At 37.6% G+C, this 14381-nt stretch overlaps 2 protein-coding genes across 2 annotated transcripts in view; one reads left to right on the plus strand and one right to left on the minus strand.

Moving 5' to 3' along the window:
• On the minus strand, positions 1-4847 carry asphd1 (aspartate beta-hydroxylase domain containing 1). Its single transcript, XM_084678268.1, has 7 exons — positions 4674-4847; positions 4451-4568; positions 3263-3726; positions 2528-2734; positions 2189-2396; positions 1587-1700; positions 1-1375 (listed from the first exon to the last, which is right to left on the minus strand). The coding sequence occupies exons 3-7, from the start codon at positions 3707-3709 to the stop codon at positions 1266-1268; spliced, it is 1086 nt and encodes a 361-aa protein (XP_084534394.1). The 5' UTR covers positions 3710-3726; positions 4451-4568; positions 4674-4847; the 3' UTR covers positions 1-1265.
• Positions 4840-14381, plus strand: part of sez6l2 (seizure related 6 homolog (mouse)-like 2) — a 23188-nt gene continuing 13646 nt past the window's right edge. The window contains exons 1-8 of the mRNA XM_084678267.1: positions 4840-4959; positions 9363-9425; positions 9513-9641; positions 10008-10208; positions 12073-12206; positions 12853-13045; positions 13182-13367; positions 13802-13985. Of these exons, the coding sequence (XP_084534393.1) occupies positions 9371-9425; positions 9513-9641; positions 10008-10208; positions 12073-12206; positions 12853-13045; positions 13182-13367; positions 13802-13985 (1082 nt within the window). The 5' untranslated portion in view covers positions 4840-4959; positions 9363-9370. The remainder of the gene's footprint in view (positions 4960-9362; positions 9426-9512; positions 9642-10007; positions 10209-12072; positions 12207-12852; positions 13046-13181; positions 13368-13801; positions 13986-14381) is intronic.

Here is a 14381-nt window from a genome sequence, read left to right on the forward strand (position 1 = left end):
TTTATTTAGTTCTTCAGTCAGTTTGACAGTATAACCTTCAAATGCATAATGCAACCCTTCTGTTTGCTTGTTTCTCAAGTAGCTTTTTCGTTTTTACCATTAATAGCCCAATTGATAATTATTAGTATAGTATAACATTTTTTGGCTGTAATTAAGGTTACAGCTAGACATGAATAATTAGAATATACAAGGTGGATGAAAAAAATGTAACTTGTAATATACTTTAAAAGTTTTTTGACTGTTTTTGTTGTACAGTAAAACAAAATGTACATCCTACTCCAGAAGAAATGTATACCATTTTCTGTTTCTAAGCATACTTCATAAAAGTATACCAAAAGTGACACAAGTACATTTCTTAAAAGTATATCAAAAGTAAACTAAAGGTGTACTATCCATTTTTAGTATACTTATAGTTAAAGGAGGAGGAGGTGAAGTTTTTTTCCTACCTTTTTTTCCCAATCCTTGGTTAGACATTTGAGATCATTTTTGAAACTTTAAGTCATTCGCATATTTGGATGCATTTTTTTGGGTTACATTAACAGTGAATTCACCCATTGCATAACAGTGCATGCAATAGCATAGGTACTGTGCTTAAAACTATACCTCATGTGCATATTCTCTACCATAATACTAATTTTAAAAAACAATTTAAAAAAACATTATCCAGTATATGCCAAAAAGAGGTCACAATGTAAAAAAAACATTAGGCACAATAGAGAAACCAATGATTAGAAAGTCATAGAAATAAGAAAAATACATATGTGGGTCATACATTTTTACACATTGAACTTATTGATAACTCACAGTAAATGTTGTTAGACTGTATTTGATCGAAACATTATTGTATGGCTATTTATGGGGTGAAAATACTTTCCCTATATATGTTGAGCAGGCACCATCTTTATACAAATTTTTACAGCACAGATTACAATAGCACATGCATACACTGCACATGCATGGTAGATTTTATACGAAAACACGTCAGTCAGCAGCCACAACATGTGTTCAACCAAATATGTCTGTTTTCTTACAATTCATAGTTCAAATGTGTAAAACAGTTGATTTTTGATTATTTGAATTTTCAATGATTAGAATAGAATAGATTTAATAATGTATCTTTTCTCCCATGGGATTCACTTTTAACACAGTGATATTTCCACTGAAAAGATGTTGAGTTTCAGAATGAAAATCACAATCCTCCAGTCGAAGAGGAAGCTCAGCTGCCTTTTTTTCAAGAAAAACAAGAAAAACATGGCCACTGATGTTCATTGTTCAGGGCAGAAAATATAGTCCAAGGCTTGTCTCTCTGCTGCAGCCACATTTGGGTGCCAGAAGTCGACGCTGAAAATGACCCGTGGTCCATCCTCTGCCACCCCTTCATGAAAAGCAAGAACGTAAAATAATTTCTTAAGTTGCAATTTGATCTACAGCACTACCCAGTGAGCCTTGTAAATTTGGCTAATATTCTCTAGTATTTCAGAAAACATATTATTGGAATGACATGCCGTCTTTCTGTGAAGCATTTAAAACACCATTCAAAGACTCGGATGAAAATGTGAATTTAGTAGGCGGTGTAGCTCACTTACCATTGTGGGAAACAGTGTGAAGGAAAGAGTCATCTACCAGGAGGCAGTGTCCCTCTGACCAGCACTGAGGCTCACCGCCCACTACCAGCTCACACTGAGGTGGGGTTTGTAAACCTAATAGGATCAATACATGTAAGAACAAGATGGCATTAACCGTTAATCTTTTTTTTAAATTATTGGCTGGAGAAAAGATTTTGATAAGTACATTTTTCCAGAATTAAAATTTTATATTTTAGTCATAACAGGGTAATTCATAATAATATGCAGGAACAATTATAGTTGCAAGATGTTATTAATATATTTTGGGAGTTAATGGATAGCTAGCAAAGTCAATAAAAAATAAGAACTGCAGCCCAAGTACAAAGTACTCCCCCAAATCTTACTCTGTATCATAAATAAATAATATATATTTAGGTACAGTACGGTTAATCATGCTGATTCTATCCTTTTATTGATTTTATGATTTTATAGACTTGATGTCAAGATCAAGTTCTCACATCAGAATCTGATAGTCTGCTGAGGGCTGTGAAAACATGAATTGAGTAAGCAATAAACCCAAATATGATTATCTTCCTGTATGGATCAATGAACCAGACCCCCACCTAAATGACAGCGTAGACGGGTGTTGGTGGGGCCATATGATCCACTCAATGTAGCCCCAGGTCCTAAAAGCCAGAATCCAGCAGCCCCCAAAGAATTGCTGCTTATGAAGGTGCGAAGTGAGAGGAGAGTGCGGTAGGTGGAAGGGCTGGAGCGGCAGTTGGCGGTCATACACACACCTGCATTGTAAAGGAGAAATGCTGCCTGGCCCTGAAAAAGAGTGCTCTGCAATAATTGGCTAGTTTTCAAAATGAATAAAGAAAGAAAATGACTAAATAAATTATTACATTTTTGGGAATCAAAAAATGAAATTGTATATGGAAGTTGTAGTTTGTTTTTACCTTTGGTCCAAAACAAGTCCAACCAAGCTTTGGGTCAATTCCTCGTTGGTAGATAGCTTGGAACTCTGCCAGGATAACAGGGTAGTTGGCCTCCAGTATTTCAATGTCATGGCGATGGGCATCACGCGGAAAGTAGGGGATGCTTGGGACATCTGGAAGGAAGAAAAGATGAGGCCTCTGGATAGCGGAGCGGTCTTTTGACCTGACCTGATAGAAAGAAATGTTTTATGTATTAAACGGGAAGAAATGTCCTAACATTTATCAGCTGTGCAACTCATTAATTGTTGAATGTTGTCACCGCTGATTAAATCAAGGTATACCATGATGGTTGACTCCCTTGAGTGAGTGAGCTGGCCCCTTTTTGAACCTTTCCAAATATTTTCAACAATCCACAGTGTTATTTTTCCGAAACAATAGCTAGCCAGCTTTGTTAGCTGCCGGGCTAAGTTACCGAGCATTATACCAGTTGCAATGTTTCTACCATGCTAATGTTACTTGCTAAATTTCTAATTAATACATTCTGAGGCCATACTAAAGCCATTGTTGCTTAGTTTTTTGCCTACACCCTCAGGTTGCCACAATATATCGGCAACAGCATAAAGAGATTATATTATTTATGTAATGGACTGTCCTTACAGTCTGATACTTTTCCAAAAATATTATTTCAACATGACAACATGCATATAAGGTGCATATGAGGCAATATTGAAATATATAAATAGACATAAAACCTACCTGCTCACGGAGGCCCTTGTGGATGCGACCCATCCCAGCCCAGCTATAGCGCTTAGCATACTCTTGCAGTGCTGCATACAACTTTCTACCACTTGAAGAGGTCTGAGCTGGAAACAAGACTTGGCTTATAACTGGTGTGAGGTAACCCTGCCCTTGTTCTTCATCTCCTGTCTCCAATGCAATGCATGGAGTGCCCTGTTCACTGGACAACACTTTGGACACTGCAATGTTCTCTGCTCTTGCATTACCTGTACGGGATAAAATTGATCGCATTGAACTGGACTTGAGCTTTCCTGTGTGTGCTCGGCCTGAGGGTGGAAGGTCAGAGCCAACCCGGTAACAGTACCATAGGAAGAGAAGGAGAAGAGTCCACAGGAGCCCATTCAGAGGTCGGACCCCTGATTCCAAATATGGAGTGAGGGGGAGCAAGTCCATTGACCAATGCATCCTGGGCAGGAAGTGTTCTGAAATGATGCAATAACTAAAAGTGAGATGGACTGAAAAATAATGAATGAAAGAAGGGAAAGTGGTAATGATAATAATAATAATTCCACAGCCCTCACACAGTATGCAATACATTTGTGTTCGAGTTATGAACAATTGAACAGTGTGGGACAAACTAGTGGAAAAATAGAGCTTGAGACAAGGCAAATCATCTCGACTTTAGTTAAATGTATATACAGTAGAAGGATATATATATATATATACCCTTTAGCCTACTCATTTAACATCTTCTGTAACGTGGGTTTCCCCATATAATTTCACTGTAACCTGCACATGGTAGTTTGCCTAAAGGCTGTTTTATTAATTGACAGACTGAACTATGGTCCAGCTGTATGTTTCAATATTAGATTTTGGTCAGAATTCAAATGAGTGCATAATAAATCTATATTATTACAATGATTTAATTTATATTTCAGAAATAAATTATTGTTGTCTCACAGACTAAAATAAGATTTAATTTGTCTATGTTAGCATCTTGCAAACATAGTTTGATGTTTCCCACCTAGGTCTGAACCATTGCAAACCAATATATAAACAAGTTGTTAATCTTAGCACTTTAAAATGGCCATTCGACTGAGATTAAACATTAATAGGCTTATCAGTGAACATTTGTTAAAATTACAGTATTATATGTTTTAAATATGGCGCTAAACTTGTCTTATCATCATCATCAGTTTGACTTACCACGGCTGATTTATTTTCTGTATTTCACCCTGTTCCTGGTTACACAGCTGCAATTCTCTATTATGCTACATAATGTTCCGCATTCTACGTTCCCGCATATCACCGATGATTCCAGACTCTATACGGAAAATACCGAAGTGGGAAATAACACGGATATTATTGTGAACATTTCTGTATTACATTTAAAATGTAAGATTTTCCAACGCGCTTCAATAACACTTACGTCCCGAGCACCAAACCACCAAGGAAACAAATTTCAGCCCTTAATGGTAGACAGACGGGCTAATGGTTCAACTGCGTTGAGGTGGTGTGTGCTATAACTGAAACAACCACTATACGGCGCAGCTGATAAGCGTGACTCCATGCACAAATGCCCTCACATCCCATCGATAGCCAACGCGTCAAACCTAAAAGATAAAACCTGCAAGCTCTATGCGTTCTACCACCTTGGTGGCCTAGCGAAGAATCAGAGGCAAACGAGAAGTATATCGTAGGAAGAAGACAGTGGGGTAGGATACCTTTTTACAATATTGGTTGGATATGCATTAATTTCAGTGGGAATGTGGATCTTTAAAACACATTGCACGCGTTTGCCGAGACAATTCTACACAATAGGGCCGGGATGAGAAGAACTGTCATAATTTTCGCTAGCAGCATCGGTAGCCTACTGGTATTTTTGATGGCAGCCTACCGTCATATTTACGACCGAGAAAACGTTGGCTCTAAATATGTTTTGGAATCAAAAGAGGCATTCTTTATATGCGTTTATATTAACGTGAATATCCGTTGGCTAAACCGAATTCCACTATTCTCTATGAAACGTTATTTTTGTTCTGCAATACATGTGATAACAGATGGGAGTGTATAGCTTTCAAATTACGCTAGCCAAATGTTTTGGTCGATGGCCATCGACATGGAAATATGTACGAGGGAAATGACAAGCGTAATGTGTTGATTTGATAGATATTGTCAAGGTACGGAGGGGAACGCAGGACCCATGTGGGGCTGTAGACTATGTCGCTGTTGCGTCATACATTTAGACAAGCTGCATTTTTCATGTTTTTGACAGGTAAGGTATGTCCGAACGAGCTCCATGATTGCCATAACTTGTAAGTCGGTGTAACATCACAAAATGTATCTAGGTCTATTGTAGGCCTCGGAAGGCCTTGAAAAGTAATTTGAATGATTCAACAATTATTCTGTTTAGGAAGAGTCCCATGTTATTCTATGAACTGTAGTTAAGCCTTAAGCATTTCGAGAATGCTACTTTCCTCGTCTAAGATGGTACGATACAAGATCAAGGGATTGTCATGCCATTATAAAAAATTGTTGAGTGAAATTGAGTTCTTCAGCAATGAAGTGAGCTTGGTTCTATTCTCCTTTCAGTCCACATTTAAATCAAACATAGACCTACAACTCATAAGTTATTGACATAAGTAGGTGTATAACTTATGAAAAGCATTGGAACAAAGTTATAGTCTATAGGCCTACTGTAGCGAGAACATTTTGCAACCTTACAACCTGAATTGGATTGATCAAATTTTCTTCTACCCAAATGTTTTATTTATTTATTTTTACAATTCCGCACATATTCTAAACCAAATGCCAAAATATGAATGGGCTCAAGTATGTAGCCATAACTACACCCCTGCATCCTGCAGTCTGACTCATCAGTATCAACCAACACAATATTATTTGATTTGTCACTTCTATCATTTTATCTCAGAAGGGTTTTACTACTTTTATTAGTTATACTATTGTTGCTATTTTAATTATTACTTTTATCACTTATATTATTGTTTTTATTGATTTTGTGTAAAGCACCTTGAGCTACAATTCTTGTATGAAATGTGCTATATAAATAAAGTCTTACTTACTTACTTACTTACACTCAATAACTTTCGGACAGTGTGGAATATTTAGTTGATTACATAACTATACAGTAATATGGTATAAATATGTAAATTTACATTTATTCATTTAGCAGACACTTTAATCAAAAGCAATTTGCAAGAAAGTGCTTTACAAAAAGTGCATAGGTCAATGATCATAAACAACATGCTAGCCCCAAATGCGGGTATCCAAAACATGAAACATACATTGTGAAAAACAAATAAGTGCCAATGGGTAGAAGCAGAAGAGCATGTAGGCCTAGTTAAACAAATTACAATTAAACAACATGATCCTCGAAAGTGCTAAAGTGTATCTGGAGGAAAGCAAGCAACAAGATTGTAAAAAAAATAAAAATAATTACCGCACTTTTTCTGTAAATTATACTTGTTTTTTTCTGTATTTCTGACAATGGCAAACTCTAAATTTATCATTTTACATAAGAATTACAGCCAAATGTTGTTACTTAAAAATACAATAAAATTTCATTTTTTTTTACAAATACTAATAGAATGTTCACGAAAATGTTCTGTTAAAACACATAACTTCACTTTATCAAAACTAGCTATTTTAACAGTTATTTTGCAGATATTTACTTTCATCCCACGGACAAATAACTTAATAACATAATTTTTGGTTTACACATAGGAACCTTAAATTGTGAACTGAGCTCATGTAGTTGACGTCATGCAATCCCAGCATGCACCAATCAATATCAAAGACTACAAAAGCCTGCAAATGCCTTTTTGGGGCTATCTCGCTGTTTATGATCATTGACCAATGCACTTACAGTAAAGTTCTCTCTTGGAAGTCGCTTTTGATAAAAGCGTCTGCTAAATGAGTTAATGTGAAGACGCCAGAGTAGGACGAAGGAAAGTTGATTAGATAGTTGCGTAGCGGCAACGCTCCTGTTACCCAGAATGCACCACGGCAAGCTGAAAAGCTAAAGTTAAAGGTTTAAACTTTGTTTTGGAGTTTTGCAGTTGTGTTCGTTCTGTTTTGAAATGTGTAATGTGATGGTCTGTAGTTTGGATACATTAAGTGTTCACCCTGAGTGTGAATGTTGTCCAGTTAGATGCCGATCTAACCTGTCTTTGGAATTAAGTGCAACGAGATATAATCTTTTCCTTTTTGTACAGCTAGCCGGCGCTACAGGTATAATCTGAAGCGCCAGTGCTGTCTGTAGTATTTGGATTCTGATTACAGCATCTGAATGCTGTGTGTTGTGCACACAAGTTGCTTTGAATTAACATGTTAAATCATTATAACTTAATTAGGCTTTATTCATTATTTTTATTTATTGAAAATGATGTTTTTTTTACAGAGAAGTTATATCATTAAAAGTCATATTTAACGGCAAAGAACAGCTTGTAATGTGATATTACAGATATATCTCGTACATTTGGTTCTGGAAAATGACAATTTTATGGTTTTATGGTTAATGAATGTTAATGAAAAAACAAACATTTTTTTACCGTAATTTAATGGGTGTAATCTGGCGTGCCCGCTGCCAGAATGTTCCTGTTTTTTTACACTGTTTTTTTAGATCATTATTTTCGCTAGCAAGATCTCATTCGATGATTAATTTCCATTAAGCCTACTGCCAGCAGGCACATTTAAAGAAATGTGATCTGATTGATTGGGGTAATGAGGCACTTAAGATGAGCTTTTACATTTTCCCAAAACGTACGCATATACCTCATCGGCAATTTTTTGCCAAGCTGCCTGTTTTGCTCTTGCAGCAGTGGCGGTGTTTGACTTAGCCATGATAATATGCTTTTAGTCTTTCTAGAGACTCATTATAATAGTTTGCTCGGATGGCGAGAATATCACCGCTCTCTCTTTCGTCTTTTCCGCCATCATACCGTTAGAAAATCACGGTTTTGGTGATCGACCTTTCCTGCCTTTTGAGGTAGGACGTTAGCAATTTCACTGATAAGTTTAGCCTGATTTAAATTAACCACATGATCTCAATCTTGATCTTATGATTCTCAATCAGCTCGCTAATGTTAATGGGCTAAAGGGACAATTGATTAACTTAGCTTCAACCCTTACGACAACCCTTACGACAACCCTTACGCCCTGTTTTTTTTTTCAAATAAATAATCCGTTTTGTCATGTAAATATACAATTGTAAATGCATGTTTGTCCAGATCGCTTTTTCAGCAAGATAGCTAGAGCTAACTGAAGCTGAGTTGGATCACGATAGTTTGTTTGCTAAGCTGTAGTGCTAAAGTTACTCACCTTTGCTACAACAACAGAAGTGGAAACAACTAACGTAATCATTTGAAATGATATCTAGTCAATCTGTTGAAACCAGTGTTGTGTAGACACAATAGATTTATTTGTACGTTTTTATTTCAAGGGTTAGTCCTGTGGCCGTGTTGCGTCTTTGATCCGCAGCTTCTCTCGTTGTAAACCAATCAGCACGCAGCTCATCTATATATTCATGAGCATACCATTACACATAGTTTTTTTTTCACATTTCACTGGATGTATCAGGGGGCATAGAACAGCACCCGGGCCATTTTCAGCCCAACCAATGTTACATTCCCTATTCGGAGACCTTAAGGAACAGTGTGAAATACCCCCAAAACCCAGTCAACCACCCCTTTATCAGTAAGATCTTACCACAACTGAAGCAGTCAACTATCCACTTCTGCTGAAAGAATGTTGTTTTAGATGTTTGAAGTTGTGAGTAGGATTTTTTAAGGACAGCTGACCCCTGTAGCTCCATCCTTTTCATCATCCTCAACAGATTATGTGAAATAATATTTTTTGATTTAAGTAAAATAAATGTTTATTGAAAAGGATGTTAAATCCTGCAATGTAAAATAAATGCTGCGTCCCACCTAAAATTACACATACTATGAACACATCATGGTCAGAATTACATTTCAGTTTCCTTCACAGATGGCATTTTCTTTCACATTATCCACCTAGAAAATCTATAAATCCTCTTAAAATTCAGTGTTTTTCAGGAAAGCAAATGTGTTGCTTTATTACCTCTTCTTCTCCTCAGACTTTGCCATGATGTCCACACTGTTTGCTGTGACACTGTCAACAGTTATTCATCTAATATCAGGTAATAACAACTGGACTTTGTGTGTGAGTGCATAGACGTAAGTATGTTTTATGTTTGATACTAATATATTTCTGTCTTTATGTCTAGGTGTGAGCTTGGGGACTGTGGAGCCTGAGGCTCCTCCCACACCCTCCCCTGGTCCTCATGCTCTGGGTGACTTGATACATGCAGCTCTACTGAGGAAGGAGTACCTAGGACATGCCCTTATGGACACAGGTAACAGCTTAACAGTAATTACTGGGGCATTAGGGTATGTACGAGTTTTTGAAATGTATCTTTAAAATTAAATTGACAGTCTGTCAAGTGAAAAGTATGTATTTTTTAAAATATGTATTTTCAGCATAATTGAACATAGATACGGAAAGTAGGGAACAGAGAGAAGACATGCAGAAATGAGGCCCTAATGCAGTAGTCTGGATTAGGGCCTCATGGTACCATCCTGTACCCTGTGAGCTAAACCTACAAATATTGTTCCATCTGAATACTCCAAACCTTATTTTTTTGTTATAGGTTGAAGACTATCAACCAGGCTTTGCTAGTATGACTTGTAAGTGTTTATGCATACTTCTCACTTTTTGGCAGACACAACCACCAACCCCACTCAAGCAGTCCCTGCCATTGGGCAGACTGAGGCTGCATCCACAGCGATGTCACCAGGGGTGCTCACTACAGCTTTGGGGTCGACCAGCCTGTCAGGAGCCAGGAGCAGCCTGCCACTTACAGAGGAAGAGACTACTACCACTTTGATCACCACAACAACAATAACTACTGTGCACATACCAGGTAAATGTTAGGTGTTACTCTACAGCTACACCAACCGCAGAAATTCTGCCGTGTGGAAATAGAACGTTCACGGAGCGGATCTTTTATTTAACCGTATTTTCAAATAGAAAAGCAACGTTAAAATCGTTAGAAAACGTTAAATATCCATGGAAACAGCTGGAAGGTTTGGGAAATAATCAGATTTATTACTTCCTTCATTATTTACAGCAAAATATATATAATAATTTTCATTGCATTTCATAAATGTGTTGCCAGACTATGTAAAAAGGGCCACTCAAACCTTGCAGAAAATAAAAAAAATATAAGCCAGTCTATTTCTCAATTTCCCCTTGGAAATTGTCAGGGTGTACATTCCGTTTCCGCGTCTGGTGTAGCCACTCATTGTTTACAATGGATTAGAAATTCCGCAAGGCCGAATTTCCGCGCTTGGTGTAGCCACGGCGTTATGGATATAAAAATGGGCCGGTGAATGAGAGAGATATAAATATTTAATCACTGTGGAATCTGGATGGGAATAAACTTTGTGTGTGTGTAATGTGTCAGTAGAAGCCTGTCAGTCCAACCAAGGGTGTTAGGGTTAGGGCAGCACTCAGTATGTAACAGTGCAAATTTTACACAACACTGATTAAAAAGCTAGAAAATCTGGAATTTTTCAAATTAAAGCAAACATGAAGTGTGATAAGAGTTATTCTGCCTGTGGGAGGGTACCACTCACTTTACAGATTAATTTACCTGCTGTGCGGGTCTGTTGTTCCATCCAGTCCCCCAGAGCAAGTGAAAATTAAAAGGCTGGTTGTCTTTGGATCTTATTTATCTCAACAAAATCATTTGAATCTCAATAAACAATCCACAAGATGTTCATCCCCATCCCACTTTTTAACCCTAACCCTGCATCCATGCCTCTCTGTGACCCACTCGCTCACATTGCCGTTAATTGCCTCGTTAGCAATAGCAACACACCCTCCTTCATATCTATATCAATTTTTGCTGTTAGCTTTACAATTCCTTCGGGCTGCTACAAAAACCGACCTGTTGCATTTACATTTATGCTTTTAGCAGACGCTTTTATCCAAAGCGACTTCCAAGAGAGAGTTTTACAAAAGTGTATAGGTCACTGATCATAACAACGAGACAGCCCCAAACATTGCGGTAGCCAAACATGAAGCATACATTGTGAAACCAAATAAGTCCCAAAGGGAAGAACAATAAGAGCATGTAGTTAGACAAGTTACAATTATACAGCAAGAACCTCAAAAGTGCAAGAGTGTACCTGTGGAAAAAGCAAGCAACAATAATGTATTTTACAGCGAGTACAGTAATTTTAAGACAGTTACAACAAACCAACAACAAACCTACTTTAGCGTTGGCTAAAGTAGCTTGTTACTGTCAGCTATGTCTGTGACATAATGTCACAGATTAGCATGAAAAACAAAGTACATTGAATTGATGTCAGAGATCCTGCCCTAAGGAGGACAGCAGGAGCCCATCCTCCTCTGCCCTCCACACCCAACATCGCCATTACCACTTCACAATCCTCTCCCCACTTGCCTGCCCTGCAAATTGTTTAAGACATTTGTTTAATATAGGTTTTCCAAAGAACTCGAAACTCTATACACAAACCACAAAACCTTACCCCAAACCTGCAAAACATTACACACACTTACATGACTGACAGTCATTGGACATGCCTCACATTTTGTCATCTTGATTGAGCGACAATGAGATTATGGTGCAGATCATGGACATTTGATCTAAATTGTAACTGTAAAATACTTTATAATTAAAGCCGACAGTCTGCACTCTGCTATTATTGTATCCTTTCATGGAGAGACACATGGTTACTTACTTTTTTCTCCCTCTTTAGTGCAGTGCAATGCCAGTCTCTCGGGCATGGAAGGAATTGTGGAGTCTCCAGAATCCACGTCACCATTCCCATTTTCCCCCCTTGAGTGCATCTACAGCATCACTGTATATCCAGGGTATGGAGTGGAGTTGCAGGTATGAGAAGGCCATTGTCATAACAGTATGTTGTTAACTATTTAGCAGCCTCGCTTATTTTGTGTAATCCTTCAAAGACACTAACACCAATCAGTTGGAATTAAAAATATATTTAGTTTAGTAAGGTATATGCAGGGTTTTTCTTCTTCCACGTGATTTTGAGGTTAATTGTAGTCGTACATTTTATTGGGTACAGATGGTGATCCAAATATTATTTTTTAGGGGATAGAAGGGGTGAATTTGCATAATATTACATATACTAGAGAGGGGGAATTGTGAAGTGTTCTTGTGGCTGACCCAGCTATCCGTAGTCTCCAGCTGTGGACTGAGGTTAACAGAAACACAAATGTTGACACCTTTTGTGTCTACGTATTGCAAAATCTCCTTAGGAGTTAGGGTGGGTTTAATAATAATAACTAAAATATATATGTGACATAACAATACTATGCCTTGCTGGTAGCAAGAATACTAATAATATACAGTATATGTTAGAGAACAATGGTGTACCATGCTGGTAGCTAGGTAACACTAATTTGGTAGGATTAGTGTCTGTTTACAGATGAAATAAATCATTAAATGAAGATTGGAAAAAAAGAAAATTAAAATGGAAGCTAAAATATGATACATTTTGATCTCCATTACACAGGTGAAGAAGGTCAGCCTTTCAAAGAAGGAGTCACTGACCATTTTTGGATATGGAGAATTGGGACCTGAGGTTTTAGCCAATGAAACGTTGATCAATGAGGGTCAAGTAATTCGCAGCTCAACAAATAAGGTGCAGATTCACTACCGTAGCCTGCTGCAGACCAATCATGGCATTTTCAGCCTCCAGTATCAAGGTAATCATCCCAAATTACAATTATTAAACAAAAATGCTATGTACGAGGGGTTATATGTGTCAAACAATAAATACATTTTTGTTCCTGTCTCTTTCCATCTTCTGTCAATACATTTCTGACTCTCCACATATTCCAGCCTTCCTCCTTTCATGCACGTTCCCTCTCTCTCCTGGGGGAGGGGGTGTAACAGTAACAGACATTCATCCGGGAGGTCAGGCCCACTTCCATTGTGATCCAGGGTTTCAGGTCAGGGGTCACGAGGTAGCCACCTGCCTCAACACGACACGTCCGCATTGGAGTTTTCCTGAGCCACAGTGTGTGGGTCAGTAGTGCTCCTTTAAAAATCGTTATTGTTAATTAGAAGTAATATTATAGTGGCTTCTTTTTCAGTCAAGTTCCAACATGTTTTTAAAGGAATCCTGAGTAATTTTCCCATAAAATAAAAATAATTTATTGTCTTATCGCAGAATCTAATTGGAAACAAATGGATTTAGCAACTTCAAACATCAAAAACTGTGTCCTGCTTGTACCTGCCGGCACTCACATTGAATGCCCATAGAGATCAAATGTATGCAGTGACCCAGTGGCTGCTGTGCGTACTATGTAGAAGTATTTGGGAATGTCACAGTACTTAATCAAGCAGACATATACAGATAGCAGTAAGAAAGAATTGAAAGAAAAACATATATTTCACAGATGTGTCCAAAATCTCATGATTCTTGTAGCTAGATTTAACTTCTTTCTCCTCTTTTCTAGCTGTTTCATGTGGAGGGTGGATTCGAAATGCAACCATGGGACGAATTTTCTCACCACCTCACCCATCTGCAAATAACCACAGTAACGGAAATAATCTGAGCTGCCACTGGTTACTAGAGGCCCGGGAGGGACATAGACTTCATCTCCACTTTGAAAGGGTTGCACTGGATGAAGATGACGATAAGTAAGCTTTAATATTACTTGTATTGTTATTAGTATGTTATTGTCATAAAGTAATTTATTACTAGCGGTGGTATCTTTCTAGTGCTCTTTACTGCTACCACAATGACACTGTCAAATGGCAGTCCTGTCTTTAAAGGAATGTGCTAACCAATTATAGAGAAACTTCCTTCGTGAGATATAAATCTGTCAGATTTTCCATAGCTAAATTACATTTTTTTCCCATTAAACTTTCCTATTGGTAAGGCCATAGTAGAATTGGATTAGATTACATTTTAATAGCAACATTTGCTAATTAACGAATTAATTAGCCTAGCTACATTGTTTGTGAAATTTGATGCAATGACGAATACTTACAAACCACGGCAACACTCAAGAGTACTTTTTTATAAATACATTT

The sequence above is a fragment of the Hypomesus nipponensis genome, chromosome 17, assembly GCF_054491055.1.
Source record: "Hypomesus nipponensis isolate SF chromosome 17, ASM5449105v1, whole genome shotgun sequence".
In the NCBI taxonomy this organism is placed as follows: Eukaryota; Metazoa; Chordata; class Actinopteri; order Osmeriformes; family Osmeridae; genus Hypomesus; species Hypomesus nipponensis.

Coding starts and splice junctions, on each gene's coding strand:
- asphd1 (XM_084678268.1), bottom strand. CDS start 3,709: ATGCATTGGTCAATGGACTTGCTCCCCCTCACTCCATATTTGGAATCA. Junction 2,735..3,262: donor ACAAGGGCCTCCGTGAGCAG/GTAGGTTTTATG, acceptor TCTTTCTATCAG/GTCAGGTCAAAAGACCGCTC. Junction 2,397..2,527: donor GGACTTGTTTTGGACCAAAG/GTAAAAACAAAC, acceptor ACTCTTTTTCAG/GGCCAGGCAGCATTTCTCCT.